This window comes from Salvelinus namaycush, chromosome 12, assembly GCF_016432855.1.
Source record: "Salvelinus namaycush isolate Seneca chromosome 12, SaNama_1.0, whole genome shotgun sequence".
Taxonomy (NCBI): domain Eukaryota; kingdom Metazoa; phylum Chordata; class Actinopteri; order Salmoniformes; family Salmonidae; genus Salvelinus; species Salvelinus namaycush.
In genome coordinates, this window is record NC_052318.1 from 16,457,509 (window position 1) to 16,476,784 (window position 19,276).

Sequence of the window (19,276 nt, forward strand, 5' to 3'; positions counted from 1 at the left end):
AAAACTGAGTTTTTGGGATATAAAGAGGGACTTTATCGAGCAAAACTAACATTTATTGTGTAGCTGGGACTCTCGTGACTGCAACCATATGAAGATCTTCAAAGGTAAGTGATTAATTTTATCGCAATTTCTGACTTTTGTAATTTCTTTACTTGGTTGTAAAATGGATTAACAAGAAGGATTAACAAGAAGTTAGTCTTTAAGCCAATGTATAACACTTGTATTTTTTATGAATATTTATTATGACTATTTCTGTATTTTGAATTTGGCGCTCTGCAATTTCACCGGATGTTGTCGAGGTGGGTCGCTAGTGGAACGCCTGCGCCAGAAAGGTTAACTAAATCTTTCATACATTTGATGCTGATTTTGTAACGTTTATTGACCAAGTTGGAAAACATGTTGACATTGTGCCAGTGCGTAGATAACTAGCTAGCTAACTACATTAGTGAATGATGGGGAAATGCTAGCTAGCTTTACCACCACCCTGTGTTAGTATGTTTTACTAACTAATAGTTATTGTTTTGAGTAATAGTTAATAGTTATTATAGTTATTGCTTTGAGTCTGAAATTAGGATTTTAATATGAATCTTTGTCAAATCCATTAAAGAAAAGTCCAACTGAGAAATGTTATCCTGTCTCCTTATGTCTCCTTGTTAGTCTATTGTCTGAAGAGGTTGTTACATTGTAACTAAAAAGTCATTAAAATGTCACTACACTTTACATTAAGTACACTGTAAATACTTGTAACAACATTGCAAATACACAGTTGGTTGTTAAATAATTTTACATTGTAAGTACAAAATTATACATGGCTATCATATTTATAATGTTAATCATAGAAATAATGCTGCCAGCTACATTTCCTAATGTTTTGGTTGAAGTTAATCTTGCATTTTACCCTACACCGAGAAAAGTACTGGAGAAAAGTACAATAGTGTCAGGGTTGTGTGCGGAGAATATTCGGAGTCAAACGCAGGACACAGGAGTTGAGCGAAACCACAGTGTTTTACTCAAAATAAAGGCAAAATTCCACAAATGGAAATAAACAGATACATACACGTATCAACCACAACCACTAACGCACAAACAATCACGGACAAAACAGAAATGAAAGCCAGAGGGTTAAATAGGGAACATGATGGGGGAATTAAAACCAGGTGTGTATAATACAGACAAAACAAAACGAAACTGAAAAATGGATCGATGGTGACTAGAAAGCCGGTGACGTCGACCGCCGAACACCACCCGAACAAGGAGAAGGGCCGACTTCGGCGGAAGTCGTGACAGTACCCCTCCCCTGACGCGCGGCTCCAGTAGCGCGACGACACCGGCCTCGGGGACGACCCGGAGGGCGAGGTGCAGGGCGATCCGGGTGGAGACGGTGAAACTCTTGTAACATGGACGGATCTAGAATGTCCTCCACCGGTACCCAGCATCTCTCCTCCGGACCGTACCCCTCCCACTCCACGAGGTACTGAAGGCCCCTCGCCCGACGTCTAGAATCCATGATGGCCCTTACGATATACGCCGGGACCCCCTCGATGTCAAGAGGGGGCGGAGGGACCTCCCGCAGCTCAGACTGCTGGAGCGGACCAGCCACCACCGGCCTGAGGAGAGACACATGGAACGAGGGATTAATACGGTAATCAGGGGGGAGTTGTAACCTATAACAAACCTCGTTCAGTCTCCTCAGGACTTTAAATGGCCCCACAAACCGCGGACCCAGCTTCCGGCAGGGCAGGTGAAGGGGTAGGTTTCGGGTCGAGAGCCAGACCCGATCCCCCGGTGCATACACCGGGGCCTCACTGCGGTGGCGGTCGGCACTCGCCTTTTGTCTCCTGATGGCCCGTTGTAACCGCACATGGGCAGCGTTCCAAGTCTCCTCTGAGTGCCGAAACCATTCATCCACCGCAGGAGCCTCAATCTGGCTCTGATGCCATGGTGCCAGGACCGGCTGGTAACCTAGCACACACTGAAACGGTGATAGGTTGGTAGAGGAGTGGCGGAGGGAGTTTTGGGCCATCTCCGCCCAGGGGATGTAAGCTGCCCACTCCCCCGGCCGGTCCTGGCAATAGGACCTCAGAAACCTACCCACATCCTGGTTGACTCTTTCCACCTGCCCGTTGCTCTCGGGGTGGAAACCTGAGGTAAGGCTGACCGAGATCCCCAGGCGTTCCATAAACGCCCTCCAGACTCTAGACGTAAATTGGGGACCCCGATCAGAAACTATATCCTCAGGCACCCCGTAGTGCCGGAATACGTGGGTGAACAGAGCCTCCGCAGTTTGTAGAGCCGTAGGGAGACCGGGCAAAGGAAGGAGACGGCAGGACTTAGAAAACCGATCCACAACGACCAGGATCGTGGTGTTACCCTGCGACGGGGGAAGATCCGTCACAAAATCGACCGATAGGTGTGACCACGGTCGCTGTGGAACGGGAAGGGGTTGTAATTTCCCTCTGGGTAGATGTCTAGGTGCCTTGCACTGTGCACATACCGAACAGGAGGACACATAAACCCGCACGTCCTTAGCTAAAGTGGGCCACCAGTACATCCCAGCAAGGCAGCGCACCGTCCGACCGATACCAGGATGACCAGAGGAGGGTGACGTATGAGCCCAACAGATCAAACGATCGCGGACATCAAACGGAACGTACATACGCCCAGCTGGACAGTCAGGTGGAATGGGCTCTGAACGTGACGCCCGTTCGATGTCCGCGTCCACCTCCCATACCACCGGTGCCACCAGGCGAGAGGCTGGAATGATGGGAGTGGGATCTGAGGACCTCTCCTCTGTATCATACAGCCGGGACAGTGCGTCTGCCTTAACGTTCTGGGAACCTGGTTTGTAGGAAAGGGTGAAATCAAAACGGGTGAAAAACATGGCCCACCTTGCCTGGCGAGGGTTCATTCTCCTCGCCGCCCGGATGTACTCCAGATTGCGGTGGTCAGTCCAAATGAGAAAAGGGTGTCTTGCCCCCTCAAGCCAATGTCTCCACGCTTTCAGAGCCATGACAACAGCCAGCAACTCCCGGTCCCCCACATCATAGTTTCGCTCCGCCGGGCTGAGCTTCTTCGAAAAGAATGCACAGGGGCGGAGCTTTAGTGGCGTACCCGAGCGCTGAGACAGCACAGCCCCTATCCCCGCCTCGGACGCGTCCACTTCAACTATGAATGCTAAGGAAGGATCAGGATGAGCCAGCACGGGAGCTGAGGTAAACAGAGCCTTCAGCTGACCAAACGCCCTGTCCGCCCCAGCTGTCCACTGCAGTCGCACCGGTCCTCCCTTCAGCAGTGAGGTAATGGGAGCCGCTACCTGACCAAAACCCCGGATAAATCTCCGGTAGTAGTTGGCAAACCCTAAAAACCGCTGCACTTCCTTTACCGTGGTTGGAGTCGGCCAATTACGCACGGCTGAAATGCGGTCATTCTCCATCTCTACCCCTGACGCTGAAAAGCGGTACCCTAGGAAGGAGATGGACTGTTGGAAGAACAGACATTTCTCAGCCTTGACGTACAGGTCATGCTCCAACAGTCGACCAAGCACCCTGCGCACTAGGGACACATGCTCGGCGCGTGTACAGAATATATTAGAATGTCATCTATATACACCACTACACCCTGACCGTGCAGGTCCCTAAAGATCTCATCCACAAAGGATTGGAAGACTGATGGAGCATTCATTAACCCGTACGGCATGACGAGGTACTCATAATGCCCAGAAGTGGTGCTAAATGCTGTCTTCCACTCATCTCCCCCCTTGATACGCACCAGGTTGTAAGCGCTCCTGAGGTCCAATTTTGTGAAGAAGCGCGCCCCGTGTAATGACTCGGTCATACTCGCTATAAGTGGTAGCGGGTAACTGTATTTTACCGTGATCTTATTTAATCCGGGATAATCAATACACGGGCGCAAACCTCCATCCTTCTTCTTCACAAAAAAGAAACTCGAAGAGACAGGTGAGATGGAAGGCCGAATGTATCCCTGTCCCAGAGATTCGGTGACATATGTCTCCATAGCCACCGTCTCCTCCTGTGACAGAGGATACACGTGACTCCTGGGAAGTGTAGCGTCTACCAAGAGATCTATCACACAATCCCCCGGTCGATGGGGTGGTAATTGAGTCGCCTTCTTCTTACAGAAGGCGAGTGCCAAATCGGCATATTCGGGAGGAATGTGCATGGTGGAAACCTGGTTTGGACTTTCCACCGTAGTGGCACCTAAGGAAACACCTACACACCTCCCTGAACACTGACAGGACCATCCCTTGAGAGCCCTCTGTTGCCACGAAATAATCGGATCATGAGAAGCCAACCAGGGAAGACCCAACACAACAGGAAACGCAGGAGAGTCGATCAGGAAGAGACTAATTCTCTCCTCATGATCCCCCTGCGTTCTCATAGCGATGGGCGCTGTGACCTCCCCAACCAGCCCCGACCCCAAAGGACGACTATCTAAGGCATGTACAGGGAAGGGAACATCAACCGGAACAATAGGGATCCCTAAGCTATGAGCCAAAGAGCGGTCAATAAAGTTCCCAGCTGCGCCTGAATCTACTAGCGCCTTATGCTGGGGATGTGGGGAAAACTCAGGAAATTCTATAGATAACCACATGTGTGCAACAGAAGGCTCTGGGTGAGTTATGTGCCTACTCACCTGAGACGACCCACCAGTGCTCCGCCTGCTACCTCGACTTCCAGGAGAAACACCCCAGCACCGGACAGCAGTGTGCCCTCTGCGTCCACAGTTGGTACATGGAGTGGTTCCCCCTCCGGTCTCCCTCCTAGCAGCCCCTCCCAACTCCATAGGGGTTGGATCCAAGGAGCTGGGTAATGGAATGGGCGGACCCCGATCTAGACGCCCGCGGGAGGCCAACAGGTTGTCCAGCCGGATAGATAAATCCACCAGCTGGTCCAGGTTGAGAGTGGTGTCCCTGCAGGCTAGCTCCCTACGAACGTCCTCTCGTAGACTACACCTGTAATGATCGATCAGGGCCCGCTCATTCCATCCCGCACCAGCGGCCAGAGTACGGAAGTCCAAGGCGAAATCTTGAGCGCTCCTCATCCCCTGTCTTAGATGGAACAATCGCTCTCCCGCCGCTCTCCCTTCAGGTGGATGATCAAAGACTGCCCGGAAGCGGCGAGAGAAGTCATCATAATTATCCAGGGTAGATCCCTCTCTTCCCCAGATGGCGTTGGCCCACTCCAGGGCTTTACCAGTCAGACAGGAGATGAGGGCGCCCACCTTCTCGTGTCCCGAAGGGGACGGATGAACAGATGCCAGGTATAGCTCCAGCTGTAGGAGGAAACCCTGACACCCGGCTGCTGTTCCGTCATACGCTCCTGGGAGCGAGAGCCGAATTCCACTGGTTCCGACCGGTGGAGGGATGGATGGTGGTGTAGGTTGAGGTGCGGGTATTGGTGCTGGGGTCTGATTTACTGGGAGACCTCCTCTCTCCCATCTGTCCATAGTTTGCAGCACGCGATCCATGGCTGTCCCTAAACTATGCAACATGGTCGCGTGCTGTTGAACCTGCTCCTCTACTGGGAATGAAAGGCTGGCTGCGCCTGCTGACTCCATTTGAAGTTGTTCCGTGATTCTGTCAGGGTTGTGTGCGGAGAATATTCGGAGTCAAACGCAGGACACAGGAGTTGAGCGAAACCACAGTGTTTTACTCAAAATAAAGGCAAAATTCCACAAATGGAAATAAACAGATACATACACGTATCAACCACAACCACTAACGCACAAACAATCACGGACAAAACAGAAATGAAAGCCAGAGGGTTAATTAAATAGGGAACATGATGGGGGAATTAAAACCAGGTGTGTATAATACAGACAAAACAAAACGAAACTGAAAAATGGATCGATGGTGACTAGAAAGCCAGTGACGTCGACCGCCGAACACCACCCGAACAAGGAGAAGGGCCGACTTCGGCGGAAGTCGTGACAAATAGTTACTCATCAGTCAGAGAGTTGTCTGCTGATAGAATGCCAGTTTGTGAATTCTCATCCGAGTTGAGAAGTGCAACTGAAGCACAAAATGAGTCTGACTTCGAGCAGAAATTACAATGAGAAGCATTTTAGATCTGCATTTACAAAATGCAGCAATATACTTCTTTTGCGTTTTATCTATTTTTATTGTGTGAACAATGCAGAATTCTGCGTTAACGCGACCCCTGCTGTCTGCAAAGGTTGTTACATTGTAACTACATAGTAATTATAAAGGGTATACCTTACTGAGTTTCCCTTTACATTAAGTTGCTTGCTCCTGGGTGGGTGCATGATAATTACAAGTGATCCTATGTAACTACATTGTTCTTACATTACACTTGATTCAGTATAGCCCTTGATCCAGGTCATAACATAGAAATAAACAAATTTAATATAACCAGTAGTTAATGACAGGGTGTGGCTTGTTACAATTGTTGTCACCAGGTCCTAGCCTATTTATCAACCCTGGTATTACATGATAGTTGGTATTACATGATGATTCAATGATAGTGGCACCTTGTAGTTACATGCAACAAGGTCATACACTGAGTGTTCAAAACATTAAGAACACATTCCTGAGTTTAAGTTGCACCCCTTTTGCCCTCAGAACAGCCTTCATTTGTCGGGGCATGGACTACAAGGTGTCGAAAGCGTTCCACAGGGATACTGGCCCACTTTGACTCCAATGCTTCCCACAGTTGTGTCAAGTTGGCTGGATGTCTTTTGGGTGGTGGACCATTCTTGATACAGACAGGAAACTGTTGAGCATGAAAAACCCAGCAGCGTTGCAGTTCTTGACACACTCAAACCGGGGGGGCCTGGCACCTACAACCATACCCAGTTCAAAGGCACTTAAATATTTTGTCTTGCCCATTCACCCTCTGAATGGCACACACACACGCTCAATGTCTCAATTGTCTCAAGGCTTAAAAATCCTTCCTGTCTCCTCCCTTTCATCTACACTGATTGAAGTGGATTTAAAAGGTGACATCAATAAGTCTATATCATGGAAAGAGCAGGTGTTCCTAATGTTTTGTACTCTCAGTGTATTTTCAAATGTGTAATTACAAAAAAATTGTTACATAGTGGAACTAGAGAATGTGTAATAACATCAGAAGCTACACATTTGGAATAACCTTCAGCAAGTGAATCTGTAGTTACACATTCCTTGTTCCAATTGTGTAACAACCCTATTACCATGCAATTATATAGTAAAACCTATGTAACTACTATGTTAACAGTTATTACTGTGTTAGTTACATAGTAATATGGGCAACTTAATGTAAAGTGTTACCAAAAGAAGAAATGTAGAATAGAGAGATACATAGAGATAGATAGGAAGACGGGTAAGGGAAAGACTTAAGGGAGGGAGGAAAGGAAAGAGAGGAAGAGAGCGAGAAAGAAAGTTGCTATAATAGAGAGAGAAAGAGAGCTAGACTTGAAGATGAGTAAGGTACGAAAAGAGAGGTAGAGGCGAGAAGATAAAAGAGAAACTGACAAAAGTCTTGCCCAAGAAAGAAAGAGATAGAGTGAGAAGAAAAGAGAAGAGAAGCAGAAAAACTGAAAGGTAAGTAGCCCTGTTCGAGGAAGATAGCGAGAGAAAGCGGGAGGTAGACGAAGAGTGGGATTGGGAGAGGAGGAAAGATACATGAAGGCAAGCGAAAACAAAAAAGAAGCATAGATTTCAAAGCATTTATAAAGCCTTTATATGCATGACATAAAGAGTTAAACTGCCCTACATATGTTTATATCCTCTTGTATAAATGTTTTTATGTAGCGTTATACAACATTGACTTAAAACATTAGAACTCCCACGCTAATCATTCAAAATGTAACAAGTACTTTGGGTGTCAGGGAAAACGAGTAATGAGTAAAACATACATTATTTTCTTTAGGAAATGATGTGACCAATACAATTTGATTTGATTTGTTTTGAATGTAGTGAAGTAAAAGTAGTTGAAAAATAATGGTTAAGTACAGTACCCCCAAAAACTACCTAAGTAGTACTTTCAAGTATTTTTACTTAAGTACTTTACACCACTGGTAATATGTACATGTACAGTGGTTCCTCAATTAAAAGTTTTGAGCTTATGCCTCGACGTTTGTGGTAGATGGTGGCAGATTGTGGTAAAGTCATTCTGTCATTGCACCACACTATCACAAGGGGGAGTTACAACGCTGATCTATCGGTAGTCTGAACTGTGGCACAAATTTACTCTATTTTTGCAAATTAACTTTTTATGGCTGCAGGGGCAGTATTGAGTAGCCAGATAATAGGTGCCCATTTCAAACGGCCTCGTACTCAATTCTTGCTCGTACAATATGCATATTATTGTTATTATTGGATAGAAAACACTCTCTAGTTTCTATAGCCGTTGAAATTTTGTCTCTGAGTGGAACAGAACTCATTCTACAGCACTTTCCCTGACATGGAGTCAGATTTCAGACATCTTGGCCCCTGATCTGGAGTCAGTTTAAAGGTCCCTGTGAATGCTATGAGGATACAAACACTGCTTACGTCTTCCCCTGGATGTCATTACGTGGTGACGCTTTGAATGGAGTCGATTGCGCAATCAGAGCCTCTATAAAACAACACAACGTGTAGGTAGTGTCCCTTTTCCAGCTGCGCCTGATGCAAGGTGGACACGGACCTGCTCTTTTTCCAAGCTTTAGTTTAGCCAGTAATATTTCTCCGGTCATGTTTTTGCTCGTTATAGGTGTTAAAAACATCATAAGGTAGTTAATTTAAACCGTTTTATAGCAATTTATATCCGTTTAGTGCGATTTTGAGGCATTGCTTTCTGAGACACTTTGAACCTCTGGGCACGTTTCCAGTTCATGCCGAACGCAGTGGGCATTTCCACATGGCAAGAGGACAGCTTTCGACCAAAAGACGATTAGACCCAAGAAAGGATTCTTTGCCCAAGATTCTGATGGAAGAACAGCTCAAAGTAAGAACAATTTATTATGATAAATCGTGTTTCTGTCGAAAAATGTTAATCGCTTATGCCGCCATTTTGTTAGATGTAGCTTCGCTTGGCGCAACCTGTATTGAAAAGTAAGGATAATTTAAAAAATGTAATTCAGCGATTGTATTAAGAATTAAATTGTCTATCAATCGCTGTCCACCCTATATTTTTTTAGTCACGTTTATGAGTATTTATGTATAAGACTAGATCACTGTCTAATATGGCGCACGACATTTTCTGACCAGCTGGGCTACTTTTGTCATTGTCTAACCATGATTTTGGTGGCTAAATATGCACATTTTCGAACAAACTCTATATGTATGTTGTAATATGATGTTACAGGAGTGTCATCGGAAGAATTCTGAGAAGGTTAGTGAAAAAATTAATATATTTTGGCGATGATTACGTTATCGCTCTCTTTGGCTAGAATCAATGCTCTGGTAACGTTTGCACATGTGGTATGCTAATATAACGATTTATTGTGTTTTCGCTGTAAAACACTTAGAACATCTGAAATATTGTCTGAATTCACAAGATCTGTGTCTTTCCATTGCTATGTGCTGTGTATTTTTAAGAAATGTTTTATGATGAGTAAATTGGTAATACACGTTGCTCTGTGTATTTATTCTAGTCGATTTGTGATGGTGGGTGCAATTGTAAACTATGATTTATACCTGAAATATGCACATTTTTCTAACAAAACCTATCCTATACAATAAATATGTTATCAGACTGTCATCTGATGAGGTTTTTTCTTGGTTAGTGGCTATCAATATCTTAGTTTAGCCGAATTGGTGATAGCTACTGGTGTTGAGAAAAAATGGTGGACAAAGAAAAATGGTGTCTTTTGCTAACATGGTTAGCTAATAGATTTACATATTTTGTCTTCCCTGTAAAACATTTTAAAAATCTGAAATGGTGGCTTTATTCACAAGATCTGTATCTTTCATTTGGTGTCTTGGACTTGTGATTTAATGATATTTAGATGCTACTATTTAATTGTGACGCTATGCTAGCGATGCTAATCAGTGTGGGGGGGGGGGGTGGGGGATGTTGTCATAGGTGTACCGACCTCGGGCTTGCAGCCATAAGAGGTTATTAAGGGAGGTGTGAATTTTTCAGTCGAGAGTCTCTCTTCTCTGGCACCAGAGTCCTGCGTCAGGCCCCCAAAACAATTGTTGGCAGAGTTAAGAGAGAACTTCGGTAAATACAATGGTGCAATTACACTTGACATGTGGGCTGACGATTTTCAAAAAATAAGCAAGGTGGGCATTTTGGTTTCTCTCCTTCTAAAAACATACAAAAATAATTGTAAATAACAAACTGGCTTTATTTACCACAGTGTAAAAGAGTGATAGCCCAACTATATGAAGTGAGTTTCTGAAACACGGAGTCCTTTGTTGATGTGAAGAAGAAACTGAATGAAAGAGAGTTCAGCGAAGATAGGGAGGAGGAAAAGGTTGCCCATATTTTCAAAACCTGAGCTACTTCATTTATTTATGAAAGGCAATTCAATATTTTAGTTTAGGCTTTGCCTATTTAGTGGGCTATTTCACAGCATAAAGCTATATTTGTCAGCATAAAGCTGTCTCACTCATTCGTGCCTTCGGACCAAAATAAATTACTACCAACATGAGTTCTAATAGTTCGTTTTTTGTTGTTGTTTTTCCCCCCCAATTTCGATCTTGTCTCATCACTGGAACTCCCCAACGAGCTAGGGAGATGAAGGTTGAGTCCCGTGTCCTCCGAAACATAACCCGCCAAACTGCGTTTCTTAACACCAGCCGGCTTAACCCGGAAGCCAGCCGCACCAATGTGTCAGAGGAAACACTGTTTACCTGATGACCGAGGTCAGCCTGCAGGCACCAGGAGACGCTAGAGCGCGATAAGCCAACGCTGGGCCAATTTTGCGCCGCCCTATGGGACTCCCGAACACGGCCGGTTGTGATACAGCCCGGGATCAAACCCGGGTCTGTAGTGACGCCTCTAGCGCTGCAATTCAGTGCCTTAGACCGCTGCGCCACTGGGGAGGCCCCCGTGTCTTTAATAAGTCTTTAATGAAGAAATCTTTTGACCAAGTTAATCTGCTCATGTGTGTGTTCGATTATTTGTGACATTGTAAACAAAATAAATCAAATAAATCCTATTCATAATGAATAATCAGATGCGTGTTGCAAGCTTGTAATTTTTCCTTATACATTTTTTTGTACAATTTTCTTTGATATTTTTAGATAATACAAAACATACACATACAAACGGCAACTACATCACACTGCCACATGGCCTCAAACTGCACCATTTTGTTTCTCTCCGTCGCCCACACGCACTTTCAACATTTGGATAATAAAGCATTTAATGGCTGACATTGGTTGATTTTCTGTTTTTAAGTATACGTTTTTTCAAGATGATTGACAAGAAAAGTATCGTCCAACCCATAGGGTATCTCACTGCACCCTTATATGCCATGTCTTGAAGACGGATTATAAGTTTGTAATACTTCTGACAGACAAATTTCTAACTCCACCAGTAACTTTTGGACTTCATAACATTCCGAGAAGGCATGGATTATTATAACCGAAAAATAAACCTGGTCGTCTAATTAAATTTACTGCAGGCATAAGACCTTTATGTTTAAACTTCTTAGGGATAGGGGGCAGTATTCGGAAGTTTGGATGACTGAGGTGCCCAAAGTAAACTGCCTGTTACTCAGGCCCAGAAGCTAGGATATGCATGGAAGGATTGGATAGAAAACACTCAAACGTTTCTAAAACTGTTACAATAATGTCTGTGAGTATAACAGAACTAATTTGGCAGGCAAAACCCAGAGGACAATCGATCCAGGAATTTTTTGTTGAGGTCATTGGATTTTCCAATGCGTTTCTATGGGGAAGCCGAATTATTAGGACCCAAATTGCAGTTCCTATGGCTTCCACTAGTTGTCAACAGTCTCTAGAAATTGTTCAATGTATTTCTTTTTTTTTAATGAAGAAGTAGTCATTCTTTCTAAGTGTCACTCAGGTGGACTCTAGTCTTTTGGTGCGCGTGAATGAGAGCACACTCCGTGTTGTTTTTCTCCGGTATTGGAAACAGTTTATTCTGTCTTAAATTTTATAGATTATTTACATTTTAGGGTACCTGAGGTTGGATTAGAAACATTGTTTGAAATGTTTTGACCAAGTTAACAGGTAATTTATTAGATCCTTTGTAGGCATGTTGAGCGAGTTGGAACCGGTGTATTTCTGAATCAAACGCGCCAAATAAACTGACATTTTTGGGATATAAAGAAGGACTTTATTGAACAAAACGATCATTCATTGTGTAACTGAGACCTTTGGGATTGCAAAAATATGAAGATCGTCAAAGGTAAGCGATTTATTTAATTGCTATTTCTGACTTTCGTGATGCATCTGTTTGGTTGGAAAATGTTTTTCATGCTTTTGTAGGCAGGGCGCTGCCCTCAGATAATCGCATGGTATGCTTTCGCCGTAAAGCCTTTTTGAAATCTGACAAAGCGGCTGGATTTACAAGAAGTTAATCTTTAAGCCGATGTATAATACTTGTATTTTTTATGAATGTTTATTATGACTATTTCTGTATTTTCAATTTGGCGCTCTGCAATTTCACCGGATGTTGTCGAGGTGGGATGCTAGCGGAACGCCTGTGCCAGAAAGGTTCAACTTCTGAATGAATGATTATATAGATCGAAGCCGCCTCTTAATGATTTCCAAGAGCTGATCCATGAAGAACAAATTCTTATTTACAATGACAGCCTAGGAACAGTGGGTTAACTGCCTTGTTCAGGGGCGGAATGACAGATGTTTACCTTGTCAGCTCGGGGATTAGATCTAGCAACCTTTTGGTTACTAGCCCAATGCTCTAACCACTCGGCTACCTGCCGCCCCGCTTTAAAGAACCTTCTAATCTTAGACAACAAATAAATATAGTAAAACAATAACTTCAAACACAGTCCATTCATCACGGGATTTCTTCAAATTGCTGTGCAGGAAATAGCTCGGTTAATAGCTCGGTTAGGTGTGGAAAAATCGCCCAATTTGTGCCACAGTTTAGACTACCGATAGACGGTCAGTCGGAGTTGAGTCCAATTGTAAAGTGTAGCATAAAGGCCAAAAAGGGCAAACTTGCAATGTATTCAATGCTTAAGTACTCTAAAATTGTACATTTCTAACTCGATATCAGAGACCAGATTTGCCCTAACGAAAAATGCATCAACCCCTACAAATATATGAATTTATTATAATCCACAGAATAATTCAAACAAAATTAGCTGTAGCGAGAGGAGAGACTGCAAACTAAAAGACAATCAGAAAGTCTTTAACACTGCATTAAAATATTACTTATTTTGAACGAAAGCCAGGAATGAGTGAATCACTCAGCCCTATGCTGTTCCTGCTTCTGTTGCCTGTTTGATTCTATGATCACCAAGCCTCATGCAACCGCAAAATGTTGGATAAAGCAATTTCACAAATCTGGCAGTTTTTAAGCTTTGCTATGCTGTATTAATTAGAACAGACTCTCTGGTATTACTTATACTTTATTTAGTATTGTTTACAGTCTTCCAAACTGGCAAATTAATTATATTGTAATCTAACAGCACCTGTTTGTCATGCAACACTTGCACTTTTGACAATGATTTTACATGAGGCCTAATTCACATGATATGCCTAAAATACGTATATCCACTAGGCTAATAAATAATTACATTTTTGCCTTTTGATTATTTAATTAACCTATATCATGTTATTTCAAGTTATCCCTTTGGAGCACATGCAAAAGTGATTTGGAGTTGTTGAACGGGAGTGACAAAATCTTTTACAATTGAATTTGAATGAACTGAATGATGAGGATGAAGAAGAAGAGACTGAGCTATTTAATATATGTGTTTGATTTATTGCATTTACTTGTGGGATGCTACCGAATAGATAACAACAATATAAATAATAATCTGGTGGCATTGGTAGAGAGTCAGGCGGAGAATGGAGTGAAAGTGCACTGTACTGTATTTATGCAACAACGCTGTGGGCCAGGTGTGGTTCAGCAGCCTTTCCAATAAATTGGAACAAAAAAGATCCATTCACCCTTGATGGGCTATCAGCAGGACAATAGATTCTTGCCGAGTTTAGGGACTTTAAAAGTATTAATGGCATGGCACTTCACCTATCTCTTTGCATAGCCCACCACATGCACTGTTTTCTAACCACATCTGGATGGATTCCACAAGTAAATGTAATACATTACTATGGGAATAAATATCACTGAATTACAGAAATATTGGAATAAAGCAGGCTAATGCAATTGAAGGCAACAAATTGTTGCTTACTGAAACAAATCAAATCAAATCAAATGTATTTATATAGCCCTTTATTACATCAGCTGATATCTCAAAGGGCTGTACAGAAACCCAGCCTGAAACCCCAAACAGCAAGCAATGTAGGTGTAGAAACACCCAAAGTCATCCAATTGTTATAATAGTATTTGAAGCAATAGCCTACCCGCGTGTATTTAACTATTTCAGCAACGTTTCGCGCTGCTATGAGACAAGCATGAAGATTGTTCTTGATAAATAAATACCATTTTTATTTTCACTGAATCTCTGTTTGGGTGTTGGTTAGCCTACAATTAGGGTGTGGAAATGTTAGGATTATTTTGCTCTTCCCTGCCAGTCGCTTAGTAGCCTAGGCCTACTCCAAACCGGTCACGTTGTACAGCACCATATATTCCTAACGGAAACCCTGAGGCCTAAAATGCATTTGAGTTTTTCTTGGAATAGAAACACCATAATATTAATCAATTTAATTAAGCTACATTTCTAACAATATAAACAGCACAATAAATACAATAAATACAATAATACATTATAATTAATCCCACAAAGTCTGTTCTAACAAAAAAATATACAGCCAATATTTAAAACAGTCAAATGCATTCATGAATTCAATCGCTTTAGCCGACATGTTGCGGTTTATTCATTGTTTAATTATGCAAGGCTCCCTTTTTTAATTTTGTTTCATAACTAAAATGCTTGACTGTATTTAAAGACATGGATGGCTTGTTTGCTGTGTGATGACATGCACAAATTAATGAATGAATGATTGATTGATATACTGTATATTGAAGTAGGCTTTATTGCCTATAAGTAAGTTACGCTAAAACAGCTACAGTAAACATGACTCTTAGGCCTACAGCTCCATGTCATTTCAATAACTTAGCTTCTCAAAGACGCCCTCTGGTGGTCGAAATAGCATTAATGGCAACAATGGCTGACAGTAAAATACTATGACGTCGTGCACTCCCAACATGCTATACCATTCTGCAGCACCCTGCAAGCTGTGCTGCGGTATGCAGTGGAGGCTGCTGAGGGGAGGATGGCTTATAATAACGGCTGAAATGGAGTCAATGGAGAGGCTTCAACCCTATGAAAACCATATGTTTGATACCATTCCATTAACTCCATTATGAAAGCCATTATTATGAGTCGTCCTCCCCTCAGCAGCCTCAACTGGCGGTATGATGCAACTATTAAAGGAAGAACCACTGTAGGTGGTGGTAAAAGTAACAGGGCAACTGGGTTAGATAATAAACAGAGTTACAGCAGCGTATGTGAAAGAGTGTGAAAGTGTGTCTATGTGTGTGTGTGTGTGTGTGTGTGTGTGTGTGTGTGTGTGTGTGTGTGTGTGTGTGTGTGTGTGTGTGTGCGGGTGTGGCGTCAATATGCATGTGTGTGTGTGCGTGTGCGTGTGTGTGTGCGTGTGTGTGTGTGGCGTCAATATGCATGTGTATGTCTGTGTGAGCTTATGTAGTGTGTGTGTATGTGTGTGTGTGTGTGGCGTCAATATGCATGTGTATGTCTGTGTGAGCTTATGTAGTGTGTGTGTATGTGTGTGTGTGTGTGGCGTCAATATGCATGTGTATGTCTGTGTGAGCTTATGTAGTGTGTGTGTATGTGTGAGTTGGAGTGTCAGTGTAGTATGTGTGAGTGTGTGGGTCGAGTCCAGTAAGTGTGCATAGAGCCAGTGCAAGAGAGTCAGTGCAAATAAAAAGGGGGTCAATTTAAGTAGTCAGGGTAGCCATTTGATTAACTGTTCAGCAGTCTTATGGCTTGGGGGTAGAAGCTGTTCAGGAGCCTTTAGGTCCCAGACTTGGCGCTCCGGTACCGCTTTTAGATATAGATATTAAGGGTTTCTGAAAGCTTGATAAATACCACATCATCACCATTCTAAGTAAAGTGATACCATAATAAGTAAGGGGCTTTCCTACCTGAGAGGTCCCTGTTGACTCCCAGGGCCATGCCATCTCGGAGCCAGAGCACCATGCCGTGGTACCCAGGGATGGAGCAGGGCAGGGTCACTGGCTGACCCGCCACCACCACCAGGTCTGTGGGCTGCTGGGTAAACACCGCACTGGCCCCTGAAACAGAGAAAAAGGGTATAATGTCAAAATAGTTTCCATATCATTTAATTTTGAACACACATTTAGTGATATATGCCATTAAACCTCAAGAGTCTACGTCCTGTCTACTAAGCTAAATGGAATTGTTTTAAGAACGTCATAGCAAGGATAATTTGATTTAGAATTTTAAGCCCTTGAAGTATCTCAAAAATATATATAAAACAAATACTTGAGGAAACATTTGGCCTTTAATACTATTAGCTCATTGAATAACCGACTCACTACATGGAACAATAGATAGCCCCCCCCCAAAAAAAGTGTTTATCATATATCTGAGAGATGTAAGACAAATCAGTATATGGACATCCCTTCAAATGAGTGGATTTGGCTATTTCAGCCACACCCGTTGCTGGCAGGTGTATTAAATTGAGCACAGAGCCATGCAATCACCAAAGAAAAACATTGGCAGTAGAACGCCCTTACTGAAGAGCTCAATGGCTTTCAACGTGGCACTGTCATAGGATGCCACCTTTCCAACAAGACCACATTTCTGCCCTGCTAGAGCTGCCCCGGTCAACTGTAAGTGCTGTTATTGTGAAGTGGAAACGTCTAGGAGCAACAACGGCTCAGCCACGAAGTGGTAGGCCACACAAGCTCTCAGAACGGAACTGCTGAGTGCTGAAGCGCGTAGAGCGTAAAAATCATCTGTTCTCATATGCAACACTCACTACTGAGTTCCAAACTGCTTCTGGAAGCAACGTCAGCAAAATAACTGTTCGTTGGTGGCTTCAGGAAATGTTTTTCCATAGCTGAGCAGCCACACACAAGCCTAAGATGACAATGCTCAATGCCAAGTGTTGGCTGGAGTGGTGTAAAATTTGCAGACTTTGGACTCTGGATCAGTGTAAATGCGTTCTCTCGAGTGATAAATCACGCTTCATCATCTAGCAGTCCGACGGACGAATCTGGGTTTGGCAGATACCAGGAGAATGCTACCTGCTCCAATGCAAAGTGCCAACTGTAAAGTTTGGTGGAGGAGGAATAATGGTCTGGGGCTGATGTTCATGGTTCGGGCTAGGACCCTTAGTTCCAGTGAAGGGAAATCTTAATGCTACAGCATACAACAACATTCTAGCAATACTGTGCTTCCAACATTGTGGCAAAAGTTTGGTGAATGCCCTTTCCTGATTCAGCGAGATCAATACAGAAATGGTTTGTCGAGATCGGTGTGGAAGAACTTGATTGGCCTGCACAGAGCCCTGATATCAACACCATTGAACACCTTTAGGATGAATTGGATCGCCAACTGCGAGCCAGCCCTAATCGACCAACATCAGTGCCCAACCTCACTAATGCTCTTGTGGCTGAATGGAAGCAAGTCCCCGCAGCAATGTTAGCAGGTATCCACATACTTTTGGTCATGTTTTGTACTTCCATAAATGTTTTCGACTGGTACCGGGGGACATTCAGATGAGTCTTGTGAGGCCGATAGGCATCCTTTACATAAAGGGGTCATATTAGTGTGTAGCCCAAACTGTTTGTACGCTACAGACAGAAGTTGGCTGATCGGTCCTCCCGAGTGGCGCAGTGGTCTAAGGCACTGCATCGCTGCGACCGGGAGACCCATGGGGCAGCGCACAATTAGCCCATCGTCGTCCGGGTAAGGGGAGGGTTTGGCCTGCAAGGATGTCCTTGATCCATCGCGCTCTAGCGACTCCTGTGGCGGGCTCGGCGCATGCATGCTGACACAGTCGCCAGGTGTACGGTGTTTCCTCCGACACATTGGTGTGGCTGGCTTCCGGGTTAAGCGGGCATTGTGTCAAGAAGTAGTGGGGCTTGGTTGGGTCCTGTTTCGGAGGACGCATGGCTCTCGATCTTCGTCTCTCCCGAGTCCATACGGGAGTTGCTGTGATGAGAGACTGTAACTACCCATTGGATACCACGAAAATGGGAAGAAAAAGTAAAACATATCTTTTTTTAAAATAAATAAGTTGGCAGATTGGCTGTACAGCGTTCAGATGAGTCCCAAGATGCTTGTGGGGGTCAAAACGGAGAACATTGTCGTGTTCATGACAGTCTCATCTTTCCCTAGAGGGGTCATAATCATTTGTAGGCTACAGACGATTTTGTGAGAAGACCAATTGTCGGAATGTCTCATGGTCTGACAAACACCGTTCTAGCTCTGTCACCGTTCACCTTAGATGTATTACGTGTTACGTAGGTGGATGTGATGGACTGAGACGCATTCAATGCAAACAGTTCTCTGTCTTAAACTGACAGATTTTATGGGGATTGTTTTATTATGCTAATTTGATTTCAGCGGGTCACAGACATCAAACTCAGGGGTTAAAGCTGACGCTCTTATCCAAAGCGACTTACATTTTCATATGGGTGGCCACAGCAAGTATCAAACCCACAATCTTGGCAATGCAGGCGCAATGCCCTGCCAACTGAGCCATGGTAGCCTGGTGAGCAACAGCGCTGCTTCCAAGGGGTACCGTCAGGGTAGATGTTAGATTGATGAAGCATTTATTAGATATTTTTTTCCTGAGTGCAGCAATGAATCCTAATACTAATGTTGCCACAGTAGCCCAGTGAAAATAAGCATACATAAGCTATGGATGGAAGCAAGTCCGTGGACCATGCACCACTACAGAAAAGCAAAAGATAAAGCGCTAATGATGTAGCAATGAACTATTGACTTAACTGAGCTATGTTCAATAGAGAACTGGACAGAATACAAACAAACGGTAATTACCAATCATTTCTGTTAAATGGGGCAAGGAGAGGGAATGTAGCTGTTAGTGAAGGTATAAACAAAAAATAAATTGAACGGGCTGAACAGAGATGAAGGACAGGATGAAGAAAGACTAATCAAACAGTTGAAAGTCCTGCTGAGACAGAGG

At 43.7% G+C, this 19,276-nt stretch overlaps 1 protein-coding gene across 1 annotated transcript in view; it reads right to left on the reverse strand.

Annotated features, from left to right (window-relative positions):
* Window positions 1-19,276, reverse strand: part of LOC120056781 (kin of IRRE-like protein 3) — a 163,259-nt gene that overhangs the window by 140,294 nt on the left and 3,689 nt on the right. Inside the window, exon 2 of the mRNA XM_039004987.1 lies at window positions 16,239-16,388. Within this exon, the coding sequence (XP_038860915.1) occupies window positions 16,239-16,388 (150 nt within the window). The remainder of the gene's footprint in view (window positions 1-16,238; window positions 16,389-19,276) is intronic.